Source organism: Tamandua tetradactyla, chromosome 13, assembly GCF_023851605.1.
Source record: "Tamandua tetradactyla isolate mTamTet1 chromosome 13, mTamTet1.pri, whole genome shotgun sequence".
Classification (NCBI taxonomy): domain Eukaryota; kingdom Metazoa; phylum Chordata; class Mammalia; order Pilosa; family Myrmecophagidae; genus Tamandua; species Tamandua tetradactyla.
Window position 1 is genome coordinate 92,781,837 of NC_135339.1, and position 22,736 is coordinate 92,804,572.

General features: G+C 36.7%; 1 protein-coding gene across 2 annotated transcripts in view; it reads left to right on the plus strand.

The window, feature by feature from the left end:
* The window catches only part of GLRX3 (glutaredoxin 3), a 52,866-nt gene that overhangs the window by 14,511 nt on the left and 15,619 nt on the right, over positions 1-22,736 (plus strand). For both annotated transcript variants that reach the window (XM_077126423.1, XM_077126422.1), the window contains exons 2-8: positions 911-1,019; positions 10,107-10,181; positions 10,879-11,080; positions 16,039-16,211; positions 16,439-16,500; positions 18,281-18,338; positions 20,211-20,263. In XM_077126423.1, coding sequence (XP_076982538.1) covers positions 911-1,019; positions 10,107-10,181; positions 10,879-11,080; positions 16,039-16,211; positions 16,439-16,500; positions 18,281-18,338; positions 20,211-20,263 — 732 coding nt within the window. The remainder of the gene's footprint in view (positions 1-910; positions 1,020-10,106; positions 10,182-10,878; positions 11,081-16,038; positions 16,212-16,438; positions 16,501-18,280; positions 18,339-20,210; positions 20,264-22,736) is intronic.

Genomic DNA, 22,736 nt, shown 5'->3' on the forward strand with positions numbered 1-22,736 from the left:
CAGACTGTGCAACAGGACTAGATACAAAAACTCAAAAATGGACAGCACAATAATACCTAAGTGTAAAGTAATCATGTTAAAACACTGAATGAAGCTGCATCTGAGCTATAGGTTTTTTTTTTTGTCTGTCTCTTTGTTTGTCTTTTTTTTGTACTATTATTATTATTTTTATTTTTTTCTCTGTATTAACATTCTATATCTTTTTCTGTTGTTTTGCTAGTTTTTCTTCTAAATCGATGCAAATGTACTAAGAAATGATGATCATGCATCTATGTGATGATGTTAAGAATTACTGATTGCATATGTAGAATGGAATGATTTCTAAATGTTGGGTTAATTTCTTTTTTTTCTTTAATTAATAAAAAAAATAAAAAAATAAAAAAAAGAATGGCTTTGTAAAATGTACTTATGTGTTTTCCTTGTTTTCTTCTTGCTTGCCTCCATTTTCAACATTGTATTGGTCTTCCGGTGGTCCTAATCATGCCCTTAGTCACAGTACCGTGTTTAAAACGTAAATGCCAGCCTCAGTAGTAATAGTGTATCTGCTACCGTTTTTTACATGCATTGTGCTTTTCATGCAGAAGCTTAGTTTCTACCTTCCCCAAAGGTCTGAAAATATACTTGACTTATATGACAATTAGTTGAGATGGGTGAATATTTAGAACCATATGGGGAAAATATTGATTCAAGAAATATCATTAACTTGAAAATTTATCCGAAATTCCCAAGGCCTTGCAAATTGTCCTTATGTTTTAGTCTGTGCTTAATACAACATTCTAGTGGTACAAAACAATTCAGGAAGTTCTATTAAAGTTCTTTTCGGTGGTGGAATTTAATCTATGTCAGTATTTGATTATTTTCAACAAAAATGTATTTTTAAAATGCATTTTTTTTTTCTTTCAATTTACAGGTCCCTTCTTGTGGTCCATTTTTGGGCACCTTGGGCTCCACAGTGTGCTCAGATGAATGATGTGATGGTGGAGTTAGCCAAAGAACACCCTCAAGTTTTCTTTGTGAAGGTATTATATTTTCAGTTTCGTGCCTGTTATGGATTTTATTCTGATTTGTGGGTCAGACTAGATTTAAGAACCACTGTAAGGGAGGAATGGTATGGAATTCGAAATATTTATAATTGATGTTGGGATGTAGTCTTTTTTTTTTGCAACAGAGTAATTGCATTTCTCAATTTGAGTCCTCTGAAAATCACCACACTTTCTCTAACACATACTCTAGTGGGAGGAGATAACCAGTAAATATCAGGGTGGGCAGTGTGGGGAATGTTTGAGAGTAAAAGCTGACTGTAGATGACTTATTGTGGATAATTGTGACCTTAATATGCTAAAATATTAAGAAGATGTATTTCATTGAAAAGCTACACATGATATGCAGGATAACTTGAGAAAGGGAATGACGAGGCTGTCAGGGACCCGAGGAACAGAAAGAAAGTACTCTCTTGGATTGGGTACATGCAAACCTATAGAGAAACCGAAAGTCTTTCAGTCCTGTTCAGAAAGCTAAGAAGGGAAGCCAGGCAGTCTGTTTTTTTGCCTGTATTAGTTTTTCCCTGGTTCTGCACGCTCCTACCTTCTGTCCTTCAGGAATTAATACTGGCTTAGGCAGCAAGGCCAAATATGAGTTGAGAATCTTAGAAAAGAATTATTGGGAGGGAGAGACACTCTCTGTATTCAAAGCATGAATCCTTAAGACAACAACCACCACTACCAAAAAAACAGCCTTATTTTTTAAAAGCAGAAGTTGTGAGTTCAGTATGCCTGTCAATAAATATGCCCATATTGTGGGGTTAGAAAATGACATAAGTTGTGCTTATCTATAGGCTATTTTTTAAATGGAAATTCTGAAAGGTTAGATTAATTCATTTGCATGCATAGTAGGTGATACAATTTTCAAACAATTTTTGTATAGGTAAGTTTTATTGAAAATTGTTTTCTTTTGACTAGATACTGTACTCGAATGGTTTCAAGTCAATATAAAAGGCATACATGGAGTAGTCTCACTCCCATACCTTTTCCTGTCACCTGTTGTCCCACCCCCATACTACTTGTATGAATTTTGTATGAATCTTTCCAGTGTTCTTTCATGTAGATAGAGCAAATATGAATATAGTAGTTAGCTTTTTGAAATTTAAGGACTTATTTAAAATTCTGAAGAAATATATAATGTAATCTTAGAATGTAACCCTAAAATCGCTGATATCAATAATAGAAGGGAACATTAAAACTGTATGTTTGGTCAGTGATAAAAGATAATGCTTACAAGTGAAATGAATGATTTAGCGTTTCAATCCTAAGATTAATCAAGATGATGGTAATTGTTCTTAGGTGTATAATGTTACAGGTTTGGGTAACACATTGTTCTCAGCTGCCTTGTAAATGATTTATTTACTGTGACTATAGAATTACTTCTCACATTGGTACTAGACTTGGCAGTGAGATTTTAAGTTGTTCAGGTGCTTAAATGTCTCTGCAAGCCAAGGCTTGGGAAACCCTTGTCCTGCTGCACCTGCCATTCATGGGGGTCATGGTGGTCAACTTGTCATTCTTCCAGGAGTCAGTGCTTTCTGGGAATTAGTTCTGTGGCCTAGTTTTTCTTTCATTAGACATTACCCAGGGCAAAGATAACTTCATGAAGTTTGTAAGGTAGGTAATTGAACATTTAAATTCAAAAGGCCACAGTTGCTGAATAGTGGGCAGATGAGAAGGAAAATCTTTGAGAGTTTGTAACATTTCCCTTTTGTTAATGAGAGCCTGTGAAGATTACTGGGGCACAGAGCTACTACTACCCTTAGCTGTGCCTTTTAATTTGATTTCTTCGTCTTTTTTTTTTTATGATTACATTAGGTTGACATTTTTGATTTGTGAAGTATAGGATGAGTCCATTTTTATGACTTAGGTTTACACAATCATTAAGTGATCTTAAACAGGATATTTTTAATAGCAAGATTGTAAAGTTTTGTGGCCATCAACAATTCACTTTGTAAGAGATGATAAAATAATACCTAGAAAATTTAGCCACATGTTTTGGTTCAGAGTCATTAGTTTGTGCTCAGTGGGAGAGGTTGCTGACAGGCAAGGCTTTGAGATCGATTGCATCTGAATCCCTCCTTCCCCATACTCATTTTGTGCTTATCACGAGTATGAGTACCCCTTCTAGGTGCCACACTTCTGGTGTGTGGTGGTCAGAGCCTGTCTCTGCTTTCCCGTCCTGAGGTCCTTACACCTGAAGGCTCAAAGAGGAGATGGAGAGTTATTTCTATTGCTAAAAGTCTTAAGGAAGACTTAACATTTTTTCAGAACAAAATTTAATAGCTAATTAATAGGTCAACCTTAAGTCGGTTTGTTAACATGCTTTATCATGCTGATCCCATGTTTTACTTGCCTTTAAATAAAATAGGAATACACACTTATCAGCTAGTAAATTGTTTGGCAGACAGATTCTTTTGAAATATGTCTGGTAGAGAGGGTGGGAAGGAGGAAGAATAGAAAGAAGTTTCTTGGGTGATCAGAGAGTTAGGAACCACTAGTTGTATTCGAACTCCAAATCAAGTCCATTTTCTAGAAAATTTTTCCTCTGGCCCTTTTTAAAAATTTTTAAGAGTTTTTTTATTGTTTAGTATATACAAAGAAAAGAAAGAAAAAGCAGTAATTTTCAAAGTACACTTCAGTGAGTAGTTACAGAACAGATTTAAGAGTTTGTGATGTGTTACCATTCCACTAGTTCAAATTTTTCCTTCTAGCTACTCCCAAACACTGGTTTTTACTTCTGGTGTTCTAAGATACTGTAGACTAAAAGAAATATCAATATAATGAATGATTCAGCAATCATATTAGTTTGTTAAAGCCTGCCTTCTCTGTATAAGTCCACCATTACCTTTGGTCTTTCTCTCACTCTTTAGGGCTATATTTGGGTTATGCCCATTCTGACTTTTTCATGTTGGAAGGGGCTGTTGATAATATGGGACAGGGGGACGGAACTACTTGATGTTCTGGAGAGGCTGGGCCCTCTACATTTCAGGGTTTATCTGGTCCAGGGACCCATCTGGAGGTTGTAGTTTTCTGGAAAGTTACCCTAGTGCATGGAACCTTCGAAGAATCTTAGATATAGCCCTAGGTTCTTTAGGATTGGCAGGAATGGTTTTGGTTGGAGTTTGGCAAGTTATGGTAGGTACTATGGCCCTTTTTTGCCTCAGAACTTAGTCTGTATCATTGGTTGGGCTATTAAATATCAGAAAATACCTTGTATATTTGTCATTTAATTTCTGTTTCAATTGGCTTCTTGATTAGATGGTGAGGTACAGGTGAGGTATGAACTTTTACTTTTAATTTTTTTATTGCTTTCCTTTGCTCAGATGGCTCCCACCTCCCACGTCAGCCTCCCGTACCCTACTGCCAGCTTAATACCTGGGTCATAATAGCCGGGGTACTCATTTTACCATATAGTGCACTTCTATGCAAAACTTCTCAGTCAGGCTTCTCAGCAACCTGGCTGGTGAGATTTCATGCTGTTGTTTTTCATTTAGTATCAATCTTATTTGAATAGTATCTGAATTGGACATAATATTTCCATGTTATGTCCATTGCAGCTTTAGATATAAGGTTATTTACTTAATTTTGTATTTTTGATTCTTAAAGAAAATAGATAATGATGTCCTTATGTGAGCTATCTAGAAATAACAAATTCTCAGAAACGGAAAGTAGATTAGAGGTTACCAGGGAATGGGGGGGAAGGGGCATTTTTGTTTGGTGGGTATAGAATAAATAAAAATTAATTTTAAAAACCTCCCAGAAATCTTTATAGTATGATTTATTCTTAAATGTGCAGTCATGTTAAAGATACAGCTTTGTTTTAATTTCTTAGTCTGTACAGGCAGTATAGACAGTTATGGATGTAGTTACCATATTTAATTTCCCAAATGTCTGTACAGTCAGCATGTGTGAATGGGTGGTGTGGAGCCTCTTCAGGGGACACCAACTAGGTGTACAGTGGTGGCACCTGACTGGATGGAGGCATACCTCTCAGTGCCAGAGAATTCTGGTTATTAAATGAGCTTAGGGAGCTTACGTAGATCCCATTTTTCAGGAAATCTAAAAATATTTAGCCTCTCAGGTAGTTCCAATAGATTTGTTAAATCTTGAAACTATCCTAACTTTTATCTTTGCTGTCTTGGTAATAAAAAAAAACACAGTTGACATGGTTTATGAGCTGTTTTCTGGTATATTTGACAGAGGTCTTAAAGTTGTCAAAAATGTTCATTGAAAAATCTATTTTGAATTTATATTTTGATATCTGACAAGGAATTTGATTTTGAAAAATACTCCTTTTTCAAAGGAACACACATCATAGAGTAGAAGGAACCCTCTTCAAGAGGTTTAACAGGTTATTTTGAGTGTAGAGTTTCATCATTCTCAACCTCGGAGCCTCATTTTACCACTGGTAAGCGGTCACTCCATTCCTGGCCACTATTCATTCAATACTCTGTCAGAATCTATTTATCCAACACTTAGAGGCCATGCATTTTTCTAGGCTCTGGGAATACCAAATAGTAAGGGTCATGTATGATAAGTGGGCAAGCAAATACAATATCAAGATACATTTAAATAGGAAGTTCTACAAAAGCAGTAAACAGGATATGAAAGGTGGGGACTGGGGTAGGTTGGCTGGAGAGGTCTGTCCTGTGAGGTGAAATCTAAATATAAAGGAGCCAGGCATTAAGAGAGCAGGGGACAGAGCTTTTGAGCAGAGGATTAGCCAGTACAAAGTGTTAGGGGTTAGGCAGGAGGCAGACAACTGTGGGGCTGGGGATAGTGAAGGAGGGGAGGGAAAGAGCATGCCATGAGGTTGGAGAGGTAGGCAGGAGCCAGTGGCCCTGTGGGCAGTGGTGAAGAGTTCATGGTTTATTTTGAGTGCAATGGGGAGCGCACAGTCTGATTCTTGCTTGAAATCCTTACTCTGGCTTCTGTGTGGAGAGTAGTTTGAAAGGAGGGGAAGGGTATGAGAATAGAAGCAGATGGGCCAGTTAAGAGGCTCTTTTCCTGGGCTAGGGAGAGTGGTCTTGAGCAGTGGGGGAGTGGGCATGGAAATGGCTTTGTGGGCTGAGTTGGCTTATATTTTGGAAGCAGAGTCCAGAAGACCTGCTGATGAATTGGTCTCCCTTTTGACTTGAGCAATTGGATAGATTTAACGAGATCCTTGGGGAGGAACGAATTTAGTGGGGAAATAAAAAATCTCCCTGGGCCAAGTCAGATGGGGAATGTCTAGTAGAAACATTGCATGAGTCCATTCTAGGAGAATGAGTGTCCATAAGAGAAGAGGTCTCTGGGGTGTGCCTGCTTGGAGAGGCTGGCCAGAGGTGATGGAAACAGTAAATGAGACCAAGACTGAGCATGTAGGGCAGCTGTTAAGAAAACTTGGGAGGCCACCTGAAGAAAATTTGCAAAAATGTAGTTTTGGTCACCCTCAGTGAATGATACTGAAAGTAGGTAAAATGAGGAAATGAGAGTATCTGTTGGATTTGGTAAAATGGCAACATGGCAGTGTAGTGAGGAACCTGGCTTTGGAGCCATACTATCTTGCTCCCTACTCAATGGTTTTCTAATCTTTGCTGATTTACTAACCCCATTGAGCCTTGGTTTCTTCTATAAGGGTGATGACATTACCTCTAATTGTGAGGATTAAATATATGAAACACACTTAAAGAAATAGCTGGCCTAGAGTAAACCATAGATATTAACCATTATTATCATGGCGGTCTCTGGGGACTGTTTTGCCTGCTTAAGTTGCCAGATGAAATATACCAGAAATGGATTGGCTTTTGTAAAGGGAACTTATTAAATGACAAGTTAGAATTCTCAGGCTGTGAAAATGTCCAAATTGAGGTACCCAGTAAGAGGATACCTTCTCAGAAGACAGGCCGATTTTCTCTGTCCGGGTTTTCTCTGTCACATAGGAAGGCATGTGGCAACATCTGCTGGCCTTCCCTTCTGGCTTCTGGTTTCAAATGGTTCTTTGCTTCTGGCATCTTCTGGGGCTCCTGGCATATCTGCATCTCTGAATGTCTGGGTCTGTATCATCTCTCCAAGCATCTGAACTCTGCTCTCTCTGTTGGCTCTTTTAAGGACTCGAGGAAACTCATTAAGACCCACTTTGGGTGGGACGTATCTCCATGGAAACAACCTAATCAAAAGCTCCCAGCCAATAATAGGTCTGCCTCCACATGATTGGATAAGAATTAAAAGAGCATTCTCTGGGGTACAGAACAGTTTTCAAATCAGCACGGGGACCCTGCTAAGTTGAAGTGGACTGAGGAAAATCCCCAGCCTCAGAGCTCACCCTGCTTCAGGAACGGCCTCCCCTGCTTCTATTTGCTCTTTCTCTGCAGAGGGCACACTGCCTGGGAGATTTTTGAGTTTGAGGTCCACAGTACAGGAAGCAGGTGGTTTCCACTAAAGGCTGTCTATCTAGGATTCTAGGATTCTGTTCTGGAAATATCCACAGTTGATCAATCTTAAAGTCATACCTTTTACATTTAGTCTTTCCTTTTGATTGTTGTAGGAGCAAAACTTAACATGATATAGTGAGATAAGCACAGACTCTGTAGTCAAACAAACTTGGTTTTGCTTTTCAACTCTGTACTTACTGTGTGACTTTGGGCAAGTTACACAAGTTACTTCTTCTTTACCTTACCACATGTTTAAATTGAAATTAAATAGTATAATACGTACTTTTCATGCTTGTAATTGGCAATTTTAAAAAGGACTTGACATGGTTTATGGCACAGAATAAGCTCTCCATGAAAAATAACTATTATTGAGCATCCTTAAGCACTTCTGAATGCAGATAATTTTTTAGCATTTATTTTCTGTTTTCATTGTTTTAACTGTTTATTGTGTTAGACCCAACAAAAACATTTCCAAAGAATTTTAGTGCTGCAAAGGTGTTAGGGCTTCAGATGGTGTAAACAGTAGTTCTTGGTTTTAGAAGTTATTTAAGCTAAGCTGACTTAAGCCTCTGGGAGAAAGTAGTTTTATGTGAACTCATCTGTAAGGAAAGTTGATTAATATAGTTTTGAGTGATGTTGCTCATTCATAAAAAAGCTGAGTATCTTCAGGTTGATCTAGAAATTATTTCTTCCTTTTCCTTCGAGGCTGTAATGGGACTAGGAATCTAGATCAAGCAAAGGCAGTGGTATCATTGGAACTGAAACTGCTAGAGGCTCTCTGGGGAAATTAAACAGAAAAGGATCTGTTTCCAAGCGGTTCAAGGGCAGTAGACTTCTGGAGGCAGCAGTGACTGCTTGTGGCTCTGGGTGGTGCTCCCATCCCCCACTCTGCAGGGTTTGTTTTGACTGCTACCATCGCCTTTGTCTGTGAAGATCTCCTGTGCTGGGAGTTGTGCTTTTCCGGGTCTCTGCAGGAACTTGTGCTTTTCTGGGCCTCTGCAGGAATCTAGAAGGGATTGCCAGTGAGGGACTCTTTTGGAAACAGCAGAAATAGGAAGAAAGATCAGATTTTCAAAGCTTATAGGAATTTTTTTTTAAGTCAGAATACTATTCCATTTGTTCTGGTTTAAGACAAAACCTGATTCCTAACTAGTAGGCTTTTTGGGGTTTGCAGTGTATTTCTGCCAGAATCCAACAGTCCCAGTGAGGGCTCTGAGGTCACCTGGCATAGGTGGGCACTTGGTGGACATCTGCAGAAAGAGAAAAGAATCATCTGAAGGGCAATGGGCAAGGTGTGTCCTCTTGAGCCCACTTTCTGGTAGATTTCTGTTTGTGGAACCATGTGAAAGAAAAGCACAGAAATTTCTAAAACTTTAGAAAGAGCCTGCACTAAATAGTTGTCTCAGAATGCTCTTATCTTCTTTTTGCTTTTTTTTTTTTCAGTTTTATTGAATAATTGAATGGTAGGTGTTGATATAAAATTTATAAATACATTTTTAAACTGGAAATAATTTAAACTTTTGTTTCAAAAGGGCATTATAAAGAAGAACAGCTAAGGTGGTAAAAGTATACTCAAGGATATATAAACTGGAAGATGGCGCAAAGACAGATTACTCTGCCTTCTGCTATTTAGTCAAGGTTCATTCAAATAAATATAACTTGATTGGATAAAGCTCTTGATAAAAATAGTGTTTCAAGCCCAATGGAAATCTTTCAATCTTGGGAAAAATACAGTATATGTATTTTTAAAACTTTTAACAATATAATTTATCAATACATTTTATTCCTAGAGGTATGATGTGGATACAGATTTTTATTGGTTTCAAAAGGTTTATATTAAATTGATGGTCCTATGAGGGAAAAATATATAATGTATCTTGGTTCTTGTCAAAGTATGGTTTTTATGAAGTTCTGCATAAACAGCTCACAGTGGTTGCATTTTAATTATTTAGAAATAGTATTACTAAATGTTTTAAATCCATGCATCAGCTGTTACATCCTCATCGTATCTCATCACCATTGTTGAGGAGCCTTAAGGAAATTATCAGAGAAGGTAGCCATCTTTTTTAAAACATGTTTAGAAATAAGTAGCCTAGCAAGATATTGACTTAGTGTCCAACAGCCTTGCAGGAGTTAAAAGTAAAACTTATCAGACATCAATAGTTTATTGAAGAAATACTCCTTTTTGCTTCATAATTTGCAGAAGGCTGCGGCTGTCAGTCATGATGTAGTGCCTCTGGAAATTAGTCAATAGAGCAGACAGCAAGGATTGCTATGGGCAGAGAGTAAGCACTGTAATCATGACATGACTGGGGTCAGTGATTTATGGATTTCAATATAGTAGTAGCTGCATATGATTGAAAATTTACTAGGTCACTAGTGCACCAAAAATTTTATTCACAGCCTCCAGGCATCTTTTGAAATGTGCAACAAAATAAAAACCTCTGAACCTGTTCTGACACCACAGACTCAGTAGATGACATGCCTGCCCAGTGAGTCTCATTTAAATGTAAATGTGTCGTAAACTTTTGTAGCCTGTGCTCTGAAAACATGCACTACTTGAAGGAAAAATGCATGTGAAACTAATTTACATGTTGAAGGAGTGGAAAAGGCCTTTTTACAGTCAAACTTGTATTCTTTTATTTTAAAGTTGGAAGCTGAAGCTGTTCCTGAAGTATCTGAAAAATATGAAATTAGTTCTGTTCCCACGTTTCTATTTTTCAAGGTAAGGATAAAGTTGGCACCACAGAAGAGCCATGTAGAGTGGTTCCTTATCCCTGTCCCTTCACTCCCTAGCATCAGGTGTGTGGTGATCCTTGGCTTGGTCAGGGCAGCTCCTTTGCACCTGAAGTGAACTCTGCGGCTTGCTTTCCTCGGGTCCTGGAACGGTCATGTGGGCTGTGGAGGTCCAGCAACCACAATCTGGAGCTTCTTGATAAAAATCCAGATCCATAGCTATAGACCCCAAATGCTCCCAGAATTGGAGTAGAAGTTGGTTGTTTAGAGCATGTGCCTGGTCATCCTGAAATATGGGCAGTTTTATTTGATTAATGGCTCTCTTAGGAAGTGGTGTAAATCTGTTCCTCTGGGCACCACCGCTGATCTCAGTTTTCAAAATACCTCATTTATACTCAGTACCAGTAGATGCATCCCAGTGAGGGTGGGGAAATCCTTTTGGTTTTAGGTTAGGTTGATCTGGTTTGAGTTTGAGATGTAGTGATATTTTGTTCCCAAAAAGAAGATGATAGCTGTTAAGTATTTCTAAAATTTAGATGCATTGTGGGTAATTGGTGATCAGATATTTTCCCTTCTCCAGTAATATTGTGGATCCATGTAAAAATTGGCTAAAACTGTGGATTTGTATTTATTAGAATTTTGGAGCCTAAAATGCAGATATGATAAATGATTTCTTTTAACTTCAGAATTCTCAGAAAATTGACCGATTAGATGGTGCACATGCCCCAGAGTTAACCAAAAAAGTTCAGCGACATGCATCTAGTGGCTCGTTTGCACCTGGTGTGAATGAACATCCTAAAGAAGATCTCAACCTCCGCCTAAAGAAATTAATTAATGCTGCCCCCTGCATGCTGTTCATGAAAGGGACTCCTCAGGAACCCCGCTGTGGTAAGAAACTGCTTATAAGACGACTTAAACTAAATGGATAATTTACTGTCTAGGGTTGGGTTGAGAAGGTACATGCGCATTCAAAGCTGTTTGTGTGTCTTATTCTTGGCGTTTGGATACGTTTAGAATATCAGAGAGGTTGTACTTCCCACAGCCTCTGTGGGAAGAGGCATTATATAGTCATTTGAAAGAAATTTGCAGTATAGATTCAGAGAATCTTGGAGCCTCATAGGATTATCTAATTCAAGTCTTTGTTTTATACATAAACATTCAGACCTAAAGAGATGGAGGCAACATGCCAGGGTATCTTGGTGGCAGAGTCGATTAGGTTCCGACTGCTATGTTGCTGTCTGCAGTAGTGTACTTTTTGCCTGGGTGTAGTTTGTTCTTTTCATAGCAGGTATCTTCTCTTTCTCAGCCTCCAGATTTGGCAGCTTTAAAATCTGTAAACTCTTGTTAGTGTCCTGCATCCACCCTGTCTAACAGGGTGGCCAAGACAACCTTTACCTTCTTGTTGTCTTTCAGTGTCTAACGATTATGTTATTCCCCTAGCGCTGTCATGTCCACTTTACAGCTGCTAGTACTTTAAAGATTCCTAATTGTGTGGCTTATAGTCACTCTTATTTTCTATATACATATATAAGCTTATATTTTGTTGTCCATTTAAGTTTTGTAGTTATTTGGTACCTGGTAATGATTTTATGTGGTTTTCTTTTTGTGATGCCTGGTACAACATTATTATGCTGCATAATTGAGCATTTAATGCCTTTTAATGATGCTGTTGAGAATCTGGGATTATTTGTTTCAACTGCACAGGAGGGAATTTATTAAAATAGGTAGCAGTAAAACTGAGTATATTATTGATATGATTACTGCATGTCCAGTGCGGCTTTATAAAAATAAACAAGATCCCAATATAAATTTAATTCTAAATTCTTCCCTATATGGTTAGCAGATTACATTTTAGGTTATGAGAAAGCCTGGTTTTTAAAAATAAAGTTTCACAATGAATTCTGTTTTAAAAGATAAAAATTAACCGTTCCTTTATCTCTTAGATCTACTTGAAAAATTTCCTTACATTTACCTGTCAGATAACGCCTCCTATTTATGTATTGAAAATTTAACTTAGTCTATATTAGAGTTAACTAAAGATAGCAACAGTCATCTCTGTGTTACGTTTTCTTTTGATTTGTTTTTGATGAGGGCTGTGACTGGTTCAGATATTTACCTTCTACTGTTAAGCATGATAGTCATTTTTCATACTTTATGTGGTAGCCTAATAACAGGCCTAAATACAACACAAATGGTGTCACATTCGTCTACTGGATTTCATTCAATACCTTCATTTGAGTTTGAAGTGCTACAGAACCGGCTGTGAGATGTGGATGAACCTGACAGGTCATACATAGCAAGCTTATAGTAAAACCAAGAGAAAAGTTTTTCATTCTTTGGGATGAGCAGTAGCATTCTCTTTATCTTTTATGGAAGATACCATAATGAACTCGGTATCATCAAGGTGGTACATTGATGCTCAGGGAAGGTATGAGAATTTGGTATATTGGGAAGCAGATGAGTGTCAGTCCTGCTCTGCGGACCCCTCCCAACCCCTGCTGTACTTTGTGCCTTTACTTCTTCTTTGGTGGTGTTGGGGGTTGGAGCCAATCTTGGAAATCCTTTTCAATTCAAATATTACCTGATTATTCAAATAGATCAAGGAATATTTAAGAAATAATCATTAGATTGAATTTATGATGTATTTCTGTTGATTTTTATGGATGGCTCAGTGACATTTAGAAGACCTTGTACAAATAACAGGATAGAATAAAAAAGAAACTTTAAAACATTTCAGAGAAATCTGAAAAACATGGTATTATAGATGTTTAGATAATTAAACAATCAGGAAATATAATAAAAGATTTTTAGATAAATATGATTAATAGAGTTTTGTTCTCTTCATTATAATTTATTTATTTGTTTATTTATTTATTTATTTTTGCATGGGCAAGCACCAGGAACTAAATTGTTATAAATTTTTTTTTTTTGGCATGGGTAGGCTCCGGGAATCGAACCCAGGTCTCCAGCATGGCAGGCAAGAACTCTGCCACTGAACCACCGTTGCCCGTCCCAAATCATTATAATTTTTAAAACTATATTTTTAATAGGCTTTTCTGTTTCCCAGTATTTTGATTCATTACAACATATCCTTCTGTGAAATACAATAAATAGGTTATTTTAGAATGTTGGTATTCTTTAATGAAAAAAAATCTATTTAGGATTAAATGAAAAATATTTTGGTTGTGATTTTGCCTCTCCCACTTCCTTCCTTAATTCTGTTCCTTAACTCTGTTCTGATTCTCTTTTCTCCTTTCAGTGTACACTGGAACACAAACTGTCTTTAAGCTGTTTTCTTATAGATACATAAACAACTTTCTTCCTCTGCTATTTCTTTCTGAACCTGTTTAGTGATGAATTATTTTTACTCTGAGACGAGTTGTAGGCAAAACCTCTAATATAAAAGCAGTGGCCATCTAATCTCATGAACTGGAATGGCTCCATTTCCTTATTTTGCAGAGACTTCGCTTTGAAGGCACTCTTGCCAGGACCACTGCTTTAGGTTTGTGCCTATTGTGGAATATATCTCCATTTAATTTTTAATTAACTGCTCCCCCCTCCTCACCTTCTCTTCATCAGAAAAATGTGGATGGATGGCATCTTAATTTCATATCAAGGAAACCTTGAAAGTCAGGGTCTAGTCCACTTGGACTCAGCCAACCTCCTGCACACCTTCCTTCTCCCTCTTCTTACCCTTTCTGCTTTTGGGATCTGCCTGCCAACTGTATGGTGCATTGTGAGCCTGACACTTTACTAGGATCTCAGTCATCAGAGAATTAGATTATCCTTATTCTGTGCTCATCACTAGGACAGGAAAGAAAGGGCTCTTGTCTTAGGAACATTTTCAAGAAGCATTGAGATGTACTTTTTTTAAAATAGATTGTTAAATTCTAGAGCATGCAGGTTAATTATTTGGGAATTCTTATAACTGATTCAATTAACAAAGCTTTTAGCAAAGCAAAAGGTATTTGAACTATAGTACAGACATTTATCCTTCAGTGAGAGCATTCTAAATGGGGTTTACTTTTAAAATCAGACAAAAACCATAGCAGGTTCAGAAGTATTCTTTAAGGTTTTATTGTTGTTAGATAATGATTATAGAAATGGTAATCTGTAACAGTTAAATACGGTTTTCTACTTTTAAACATTTTATTGCATGTTTGCATTTTTTTCAAAAAAAATATAAATATTTTGTGATTAGAATAAAGTCTTTTCACTATTTTCTCCTTAAGCTTAATATTTCCAGTCTGCTTCTTTAACCCTTAAAAATGAAATACTACCAATCAATCTTTGTAGTCTGCATGTAATCGCCTAAAGCAAAAATAAAGCTTTTTCTCAGCCAGTTGCAGTAGAAATGAGTTAATATATTGACAACAGAATAACCATCAGCAATCAGCCGTTAGCTGTTTACTAATGAACTCCCAGATGAATGAAAAAATTTCAGAATCTGTGTTTTACTTCAGGCCGTACATGAACTTAACATTTCAGTTGTTAGAAAAAGCAACTTCTTTGCTGCACAAATAAATACTTGTGCTTCATCTTCATGAACTGCGGGGCTAGAAATCTATCTAGAGCTCAGTAGTAGATCCATGTTTCAAGAGCAAATATGCTTTTGTGTGACATGAGGTAAAGCCTGTTCTTACAGTTAATCTTACTGTAAATTTTCTGAATCTACCTTCTCTAAAAATAATTGCTAATGCTAATAAATCCTGTGGGAATTTTGAATTTGAAGTACAGGTTATTTTTCAGTGAATTACAACTGTGTTTTTAAAGAAGAATGTTGGGGTGTGAAAGAGAAGGAGTGTAAAATATTGGAAAACAATTGGGAAGAATTAGCTTATGGAAAGAAAAAGTCCTTTTTTCATACTGGACTAATAGATTTACAGAAAGACTGATATTTACACTCTTCTTCAGTACTAATGTCATAATAAGAAAATGATGTCAAAAAAGTACAGTACAAAAATATGTCACAAAAGTATAATAAAATCATAAAATATAAAATTGTCACTGCAGTGCAGTAAAAATATCAGATAATATATTTTGGAGAATGTAAATAGTTTTAAAAAAAGAAACTGTCACGCTTGACACGAGATGAAAAAGAATGTCGTCAATCTGCTGACGACATATATAACAAAGATAGTTTCATATCTAACAGAGATAGTTCATATATAACAGAGATAGTTTTAAAATCCAATGTGCAGTGCCCATTTTAGAATAAAAGGGAGCCCATGCCTTCGTGGTTTTTAATTAATTCTGCTGAGAGTTGCTAAAGATTGTGAACTCTTGAAGTGGTCCTTAAGTCGTACAAGGGCAGTAGAAACTAAACAGGACTGGGTTCCATGAAGGTCAAGTAGGGATTAAAAACCTCAGTGGGGGTTCTGTCCTGCATCAGAGCTGGAGGGGACTGCACAGGTGGCCTGACCGAGAGCCATGTTCTGGGAGGGGCCAGGCAAGACCTCAGCATCCTTCTCAGGGTGTGGCGGGGACGCTAGGGCTCAGGGGGCTCGTTTTGGCCAATGCTGTTTCTCCCACAACAAAAAATTGTTCGTAATTTTGAAGTTTGATAAACACACATGTGGCTCTTTTTTTCTTTTTTCTTTCTTTTAATCACAGGTAGGTTAAAAAGTTAAGCTTTACCTAAACACGTGTTGGTGTGGTTCTAGGTGAAATAAATGGCTCTTGAAATTTGTTTTCTCTATGTTCTATCAGACATGCTCATTAAATCCCTGGCAAGTAAACATCTATGTCCACTAGGTAATATATGCTCTGAATTAATTCACTTCAAAATCATGCATGTGTAAATGAGAGAGAGATGCCAAATTCTGTATTTTCTTTTTCTGATGCAGGTTTCAGCAAGCAAATGGTGGAAATTCTTAACAAACATAATATTCAGTTTAGCAGTTTTGATATCTTCTCAGATGAAGAAGTTCGTCAGGGTCTCAAAACCTATTCCAATTGGCCTACATATCCTCAGCTATATGTATCTGGAGATCTCATCGGAGGACTTGATATAATAAAGGTCAGAATTGAGAAGTCTGCATCTTGTAAGGAAATTTCACTTGGAGCATACTTTTAAAAGTGCTGAAATAAGTCTAAACTAAAAATTTCTTAATCTCCGTGTTTCCTGGTATGAACCTGGGATGAATACAAAGTATTTCTGATTAAGTGATTGACTAATATTCTGTATTATGATATTATAAAGGTATGATAAGTTGTCTCTTAAACTTATATGTGTGTTCATTTCAGGAGCTAGAAGCATCTGAAGAGCTAGATAAAATTTGCCCCAAAGCTCCCAAATTAGAGGAAAGGTAAGTGTTTTGAAAGCTTCAAGTAATCTACTGTTTATTATCTTTTAAGATAGTTTTAAATCCTAAGTTACTGCATTGCTCTTTCTGTGTAGGAATCAAAGATTTGTTTTTTGTTTGCCAGGGGTTATAATTTTGTTTGTGATGAAACTAGCTATACAAACTTGTGAATATCTTTTTTGGACTGGAGGGAGTTTAGCACCAACTTAATGGTCATGTGGAGATTGTTCTTTGATTTTACAGAAATGTTATCATTACAGAGGAAGAGCCTGGCCAGGTTTTTACTGATCTCTGCATATAGGAGCCAGGACCCAGCTGTCTTGTCTTTGGTTTTGTAACAGTCCCTGTCTATTGTATGCTGCTGTCGCTGTTTCATGTCACAACAGTGTATGTCATAGTGCTAAGATGCAGCTGCCGTGTAGGCAGCTTGTGAATGGACTTTGGGTATTTCTCATTGCCTCTCTCAAAGCAATTTTGATAACTCCAAATCCAAGGCAGTTTTGGAGCACTAAAATATTTGTCTTTGTTTTAGAAAAGGATTCCCTCTCAGAGCTTTTAGTAAGTTATTTTATAGAATTTTTGGACTTTAGTGCCCTGAGATTTAAAGCAATTTTTATTGATAATAAATATGAATTAATGTAGAAGTTTAAAAAGAATTTATTTTGAAATAAATCAGCACATTAGCCATTCCTAATTGGACCTGGAGTTTGTATGGTAAACCTTTCTCCTGCAATATTCTTGCTGTTTAATATTTTGGGAATTTCTAAAATGTTTAATATTAAACACCTCATTCATCTGACCTTGGCTAATAAAGTAATTCTCATGATATACCTATTCTAGCCATGGCAAGCTTACCTTTAAGTGCTGCATTTTCTCAACTCTTTCACACACTTTTCCTGCCTTTCTGAGGGGAAGGTGAAGCCCCCATCCTTTCATCTCTTCTAGTCTCCTCAGTTACATTCTTTGCTGTGGCCTGAGCATGCCTGTGAGTCACAGGGCTTTTCTGATCACATTTCCTACACCCCCTGGCTTCCAAAGACTGCTGTGCTTTTTACATGCTGATGTTTCTTTTCAGTGTGTTTTTCTCCTCTCTGTTGAATCTCTTTTCCTGTTGTTGATGTGTCTGCATCCATCAAACCTTCTGGCTTCCAAAATCTATATTCCACTCTTTAGGGATGAGGAGTGCACGGTGGGAGAGCCAGGGAGCTTGATGGGCTCCAGCAGGCCGTTATCCTGAAATCTGGGGTGAGCTTCGGCCTCTGTGTGGGTCAGTGCAATTCCTGATAGAAGTTAGAGTATGATAATGTTAAACATAAAGTCATGAGAAGAGCATTTAATTTTAGCAGCTGGCATCAGTTGGCACTAAGATTTCATGTTTCATCCTCTAGGTCTGACCCTGTGAGCAGTGAGAGCCAGAGACATGTTGATTGAAAATAGAATACTCAGGATCCAGTTCTGAAAATTCTGGATGGGCTTAATATATAGGCCTCTTTCTGAACAGTTCCTTATTGAATTGGTTGTTATTATTTTTTTAGTACTATGAGATGATGGGCTTAAATCGCAACTTTAGGGAGCATTCATTGCCTTAAAAACCATATTGTATTTTACAGTGGCTTAGGGAGCGAGTGAAATTCAGGGAGATGTCAGTGCATTTGCTTGTTTAATATGGAGCTGTGAACCATCATCCTGCTATCCTTCAAATATGCATGTTACTCTCAAAGCAGAACAAAAATGGTGTTTAATAATTGAGCTGAGCCATTTTGTATCAATTTTCTCTCTTTAGGCTCAAAGTACTCACAAATAAAGCTTCTGTGATGCTCTTTATGAAAGGCAACAAACAGGTAAAGAACTAAAAAATGGTTTTATTTGTAATTTCTTTTGATGTTAACATCTGCAACAAGGGGACAGTTAAATATTTTTTTTCCCTAGCTTTAGCTAATGAAGCTCTAGTGGTATCAGGAAGTTATCTGGGCTTTAATTGGTGCTTATGGAGATCAAACAAAGTAATCTGCATTTTACTTGACTTTATCATCAACATCTCAGTGGGGCGCATTTCTTTCTGCTGCCAAACTTTGCTAGCCTGTTTAGCCAGCACCGTTGGCCCTTTGCTGGGTCTGGTGGTTTATCCCACTGCTGATGAGTTGGTGGCTGGTACGGTGTGCTGTATAGTTGCTGTGCATAGGGAACCTGGCAGTTCTCGGGCTTGCATCTCTCAGCCCTCCTCAAGGGTCCCCAGTGTAAAAATTGACCTACCCTGTCAGATAGTGTGTACTTAGTACGTTTGATGAATGAGTAAACAATCTGGCAATTATTATTTGTGTTTATAGCTTTTTGGTGAAAGTACATAATAATTGTGCTTTTTTTTGGGTGCATGGTGTGGGAATCGAATCTGGGTCTCCCACATGCAAGGCAAGTGTTCTATCACTGAACCACCCATGTACCCTGTGCATTATTTTGACTATCAAGTTTGATAGATCACTCCACTGACAGTTTGAGCAAAACTAGTTATCATTTGGGTTTGAATTGGAATGATGATCTCCAATAAACAGCCATATGCGTTTATATTGTATTTTGTGATTGAATCTCTGCTACCTGATTTTATTCTCATCCAGTTGTTAAGATGGGCAAGGGTGGATACTGTTTGTCCTGTTTTAGAGAGGTGGAATCTCAGAATGTGTAAAATGAGGCAGGTGGAATAAAGAAACTGCATTTATGTTCAGTGTACCCCACTTACTAGCCAAGACTTATTAGACAAGTACTTCACAGAGCTTCACTTTCTCCTTTTGCGGACATGATAATACTTCCCAGAGCTATTTTGGGAATCAGGTTGTGATAATTAACTTGAAGGTTAAAATAACTAATATAGTGAAACTAATTAGTTAACTAATTGGTTAATATAACTAACATCATGAAAGTTAATAACAAGGAAAACAATATAAATTTCAATACTTTCAGGTCACTTTGCTAGGACCTAAATTCTTTGAATAGTTCAATATATTTATTAATACATCATGGAAGTATTAATAGTGGAAGTTAATAATTTCCAGTAATGGTATAGTAACCTTTTTCTTTTAAATTTTCAATTTTTTTTTTCCTGGGAGCCCAGGCAATAGTTATACATTTTTTGGAAATAGTATTATTAGAACTATTAAAATGTTTATGTGCCAGATCTTTCCTACAAGATTGCTGGGATTTAGAATTCTGTGGCTTAGGAAAAAGCATAAGATTTCCATACCTCAAAAAAGTTTGTAATGTAATAATGTAGAAATAAGAAAAATGGTGGTAAAAGTCCACTTGGGAATGGGAAATGATAATAACTGCAAATCGGTTAAGTGAGTTAAGATAGCTTATTATGTATGAATGAAGTAGAAGGGACTGAAGCCTCAGTAGAAAATCTAGGTTTGACTTAGAGGAACTTTGTGACCACAGAGGTGATGAGCTATATGAACATGTTAAGTGGTGAAAAACCAAAATTAGTCTGGATTTTGTCAGGGTGATTCATGGATGGGTGAGTACACAGAGGTGCACAGAGGGAACTAGGCAACTTCTGGATCTCCCCTGACTGTGTTAATGTTAAAAAGTGCCTGGAACTTAGTGACCGTACCATCACAGAGCCAGCTAATCGTGTAAGGGCTGTGTTTACTGACAGCAGAGGGAAAAGCCATGGCATTTGAATAATTTAAAAATGCATCTTTTTTCCTTTTTTAATTTAGGAAGCAAAATGTGGATTCAGCAAACAGATTCTGGAAATACTAAATAGTACTGAGTATGTAAATCTTGTTTTCAAACGGTATATTTAAAAAATTCCACCTTTTAATTCTGCCTCTGATACTTTTCAGTTATGTCTATTTCTCTTTATGTTATCATCTATACCTATCACCTATCTTTTGATCTAGATCTCTGTATATTTTTGCTGTAGTATTTGTGAATGCTTTTAACTTAGACTAAACTAGAGATTTATGGCTAAGGTCTATCTATTAGTAAATTAAAGGAAATTCTTAGGTAACCTTTGAAACAACTGTTCATCTAATTTCCCAGAGGAAAGTTAATAATCAAGTTTTCCCCATGCATAAAAGATATTTCAAGGAGAATATATTATAGGTTGCTTTTTATTTCCCTAAGTTGTTTTTTTTTTCAGTTCTTAAAGAATATATGAAATTGATAGGGCACATACTAAGATATGTTATCTGGATCTGAAAAGTGGGGTGGATTAAATTCAGCATACCTGCTTTTGATCTGCTGCTGCTAGCTAAGAAAATTATGATTGATTTTTGTGTTTAAAATCAAAACACTTAGAACATGCTCTGTAAGGTTTGTCAAATGTTTTTCCTTTTTTTTTATCTTATTTAATGATTGTTTTTTTTTAACTTTTTATTTTGAAATACTTTCAAACTACAGTGCAAACAAAAATTATACAAACCCATACAGAGAACTTCAACATGCCCGTATCCCCAGGTACCCAGATCCACCAGTTTTAATATTTTGCCATATTTGCCGTGTGCTTCTGTCTGTCCATTCACCTATCCATCTGTCTATTTATCAGTCCATTTTCTGATCATTTGAAGAATGTACCACTTTAAGTACAGTTATGAAGTTTGAGAAATTTGATATAAGGATTACATTCCCATTTTTTTTCCCTATGTACTATTAACGTCACTTTGAACCTTTTCTCCTCCCTTGCTAGATCCCATCCAGAATCATGTATTATATTTAACTGACATTGTCTCTTCAGTTGCTCTTTCTTTTTAAATTGTGGAAACATATATACAACATAAACTTTCCCATTTTCCCAAACAAAAACCCTATACCCATTTCCCCTTTCCTTCCCCCTCCCCCTACTCCTGACAACCTGTACTCTTATTTCTGTCTCTATGATCTTGAATATTCTCTGGTATTTTCTTTGTAGTTACCATGGGGCTTAAATTTAACATCCTAAACGTATAATATTCTGGTTTGTTGTGATACCAACTTAACTTTAGTAGTATACGCAAACTATGTTACTATGCCCTGACGTCCCCCCACCTTTATGAAGTTCTTAACACAGATTTTATCTTTATTCATTATGAGTCCAAAATCCACTGATTTATTATTGACTTTTATGCATCTGCCTCTTGATCCTTTAGGAAGTATAAATGTAGATGTACAAACCAAAAATACAATAGTACTGTCATTTATATTTATCCCTGACTATCTTATTTCTACATGCAGCTTTGATGTATTGTCTTTTGTACTTTACTTTCAACCTGTGGAACTCTCTTTAACGTCTGTTGTGGAGCTGGTCTAGTGGTGACGAACCTCCTCAAAGTTGATCTATCTGGAATGTCTTGATCTCACTCAGGTTTTTTTTTTTTTTATTAATTAAAAAAAATTAACAAAACATTTAGAAATCATTCCATTCTACATATACAATCAGTAAATCTTAATATCATCACATAGTTGCATATTCATCATTTCTTAGTACATTTGCATCGATTTAGAAAAAGAAATAAGACAACAGAAAAAGAAATAAAACGATAATAGAGAGAAAAAAAAACTATACGTACCATACCCCTTACCCCTCACCTTCACCTACCACTATTTCAAACTGAATTTGTTTTAACATTTGTTCCCCCTGTTATTTATTTTTATTCCATATGTTCTACTCTTCTGTTGATATAGTAGCTAAAAGGAGCATCAGACATAAGGTTTTCACATTCACAGAGTCTCATTGTGAAAGCTATATCATTGTTCAATCATCATCAGGAAACATGGCTACTGGAACACAGCACTACATTTTCAGGCAATTCCCTCCAGCCTCTCCACTACATCTTGAACAACAAGGTGATATCTACTTAATGCGTAAGAATAACCTCCAGGATCACCTCTCGACTCTGTTTGGAATCTCTCAGCCATTGACACTTTGCCTCATTTTACTCTTCCCCCTTTTGGTCGGATCTCACTCATTTTTGAAAGACAGTTTTGCCAGTATAGAATTCTTGGCTGGCAGATTTTTCCTTTTAACACTTTAAATGTGTCACCCCATGGCCTTGCCTTCCTGATTTTCAGTGAGAAATTGGCACTTAATATTTTTGAGGCTCCCTTGTATGTGACCTGTTGCTTTTCTCTTTATCTTTCACATTTGAAAGTTTGGTTACAGTATGCTGCAGTGTGGGTCTATTTGGGTTTATATAGAGTGAAGTTTGTTTGAAGTTCGTTGAGCATCCTGAATGTGTATATTCATACCTTTTGTTAAATTTGAG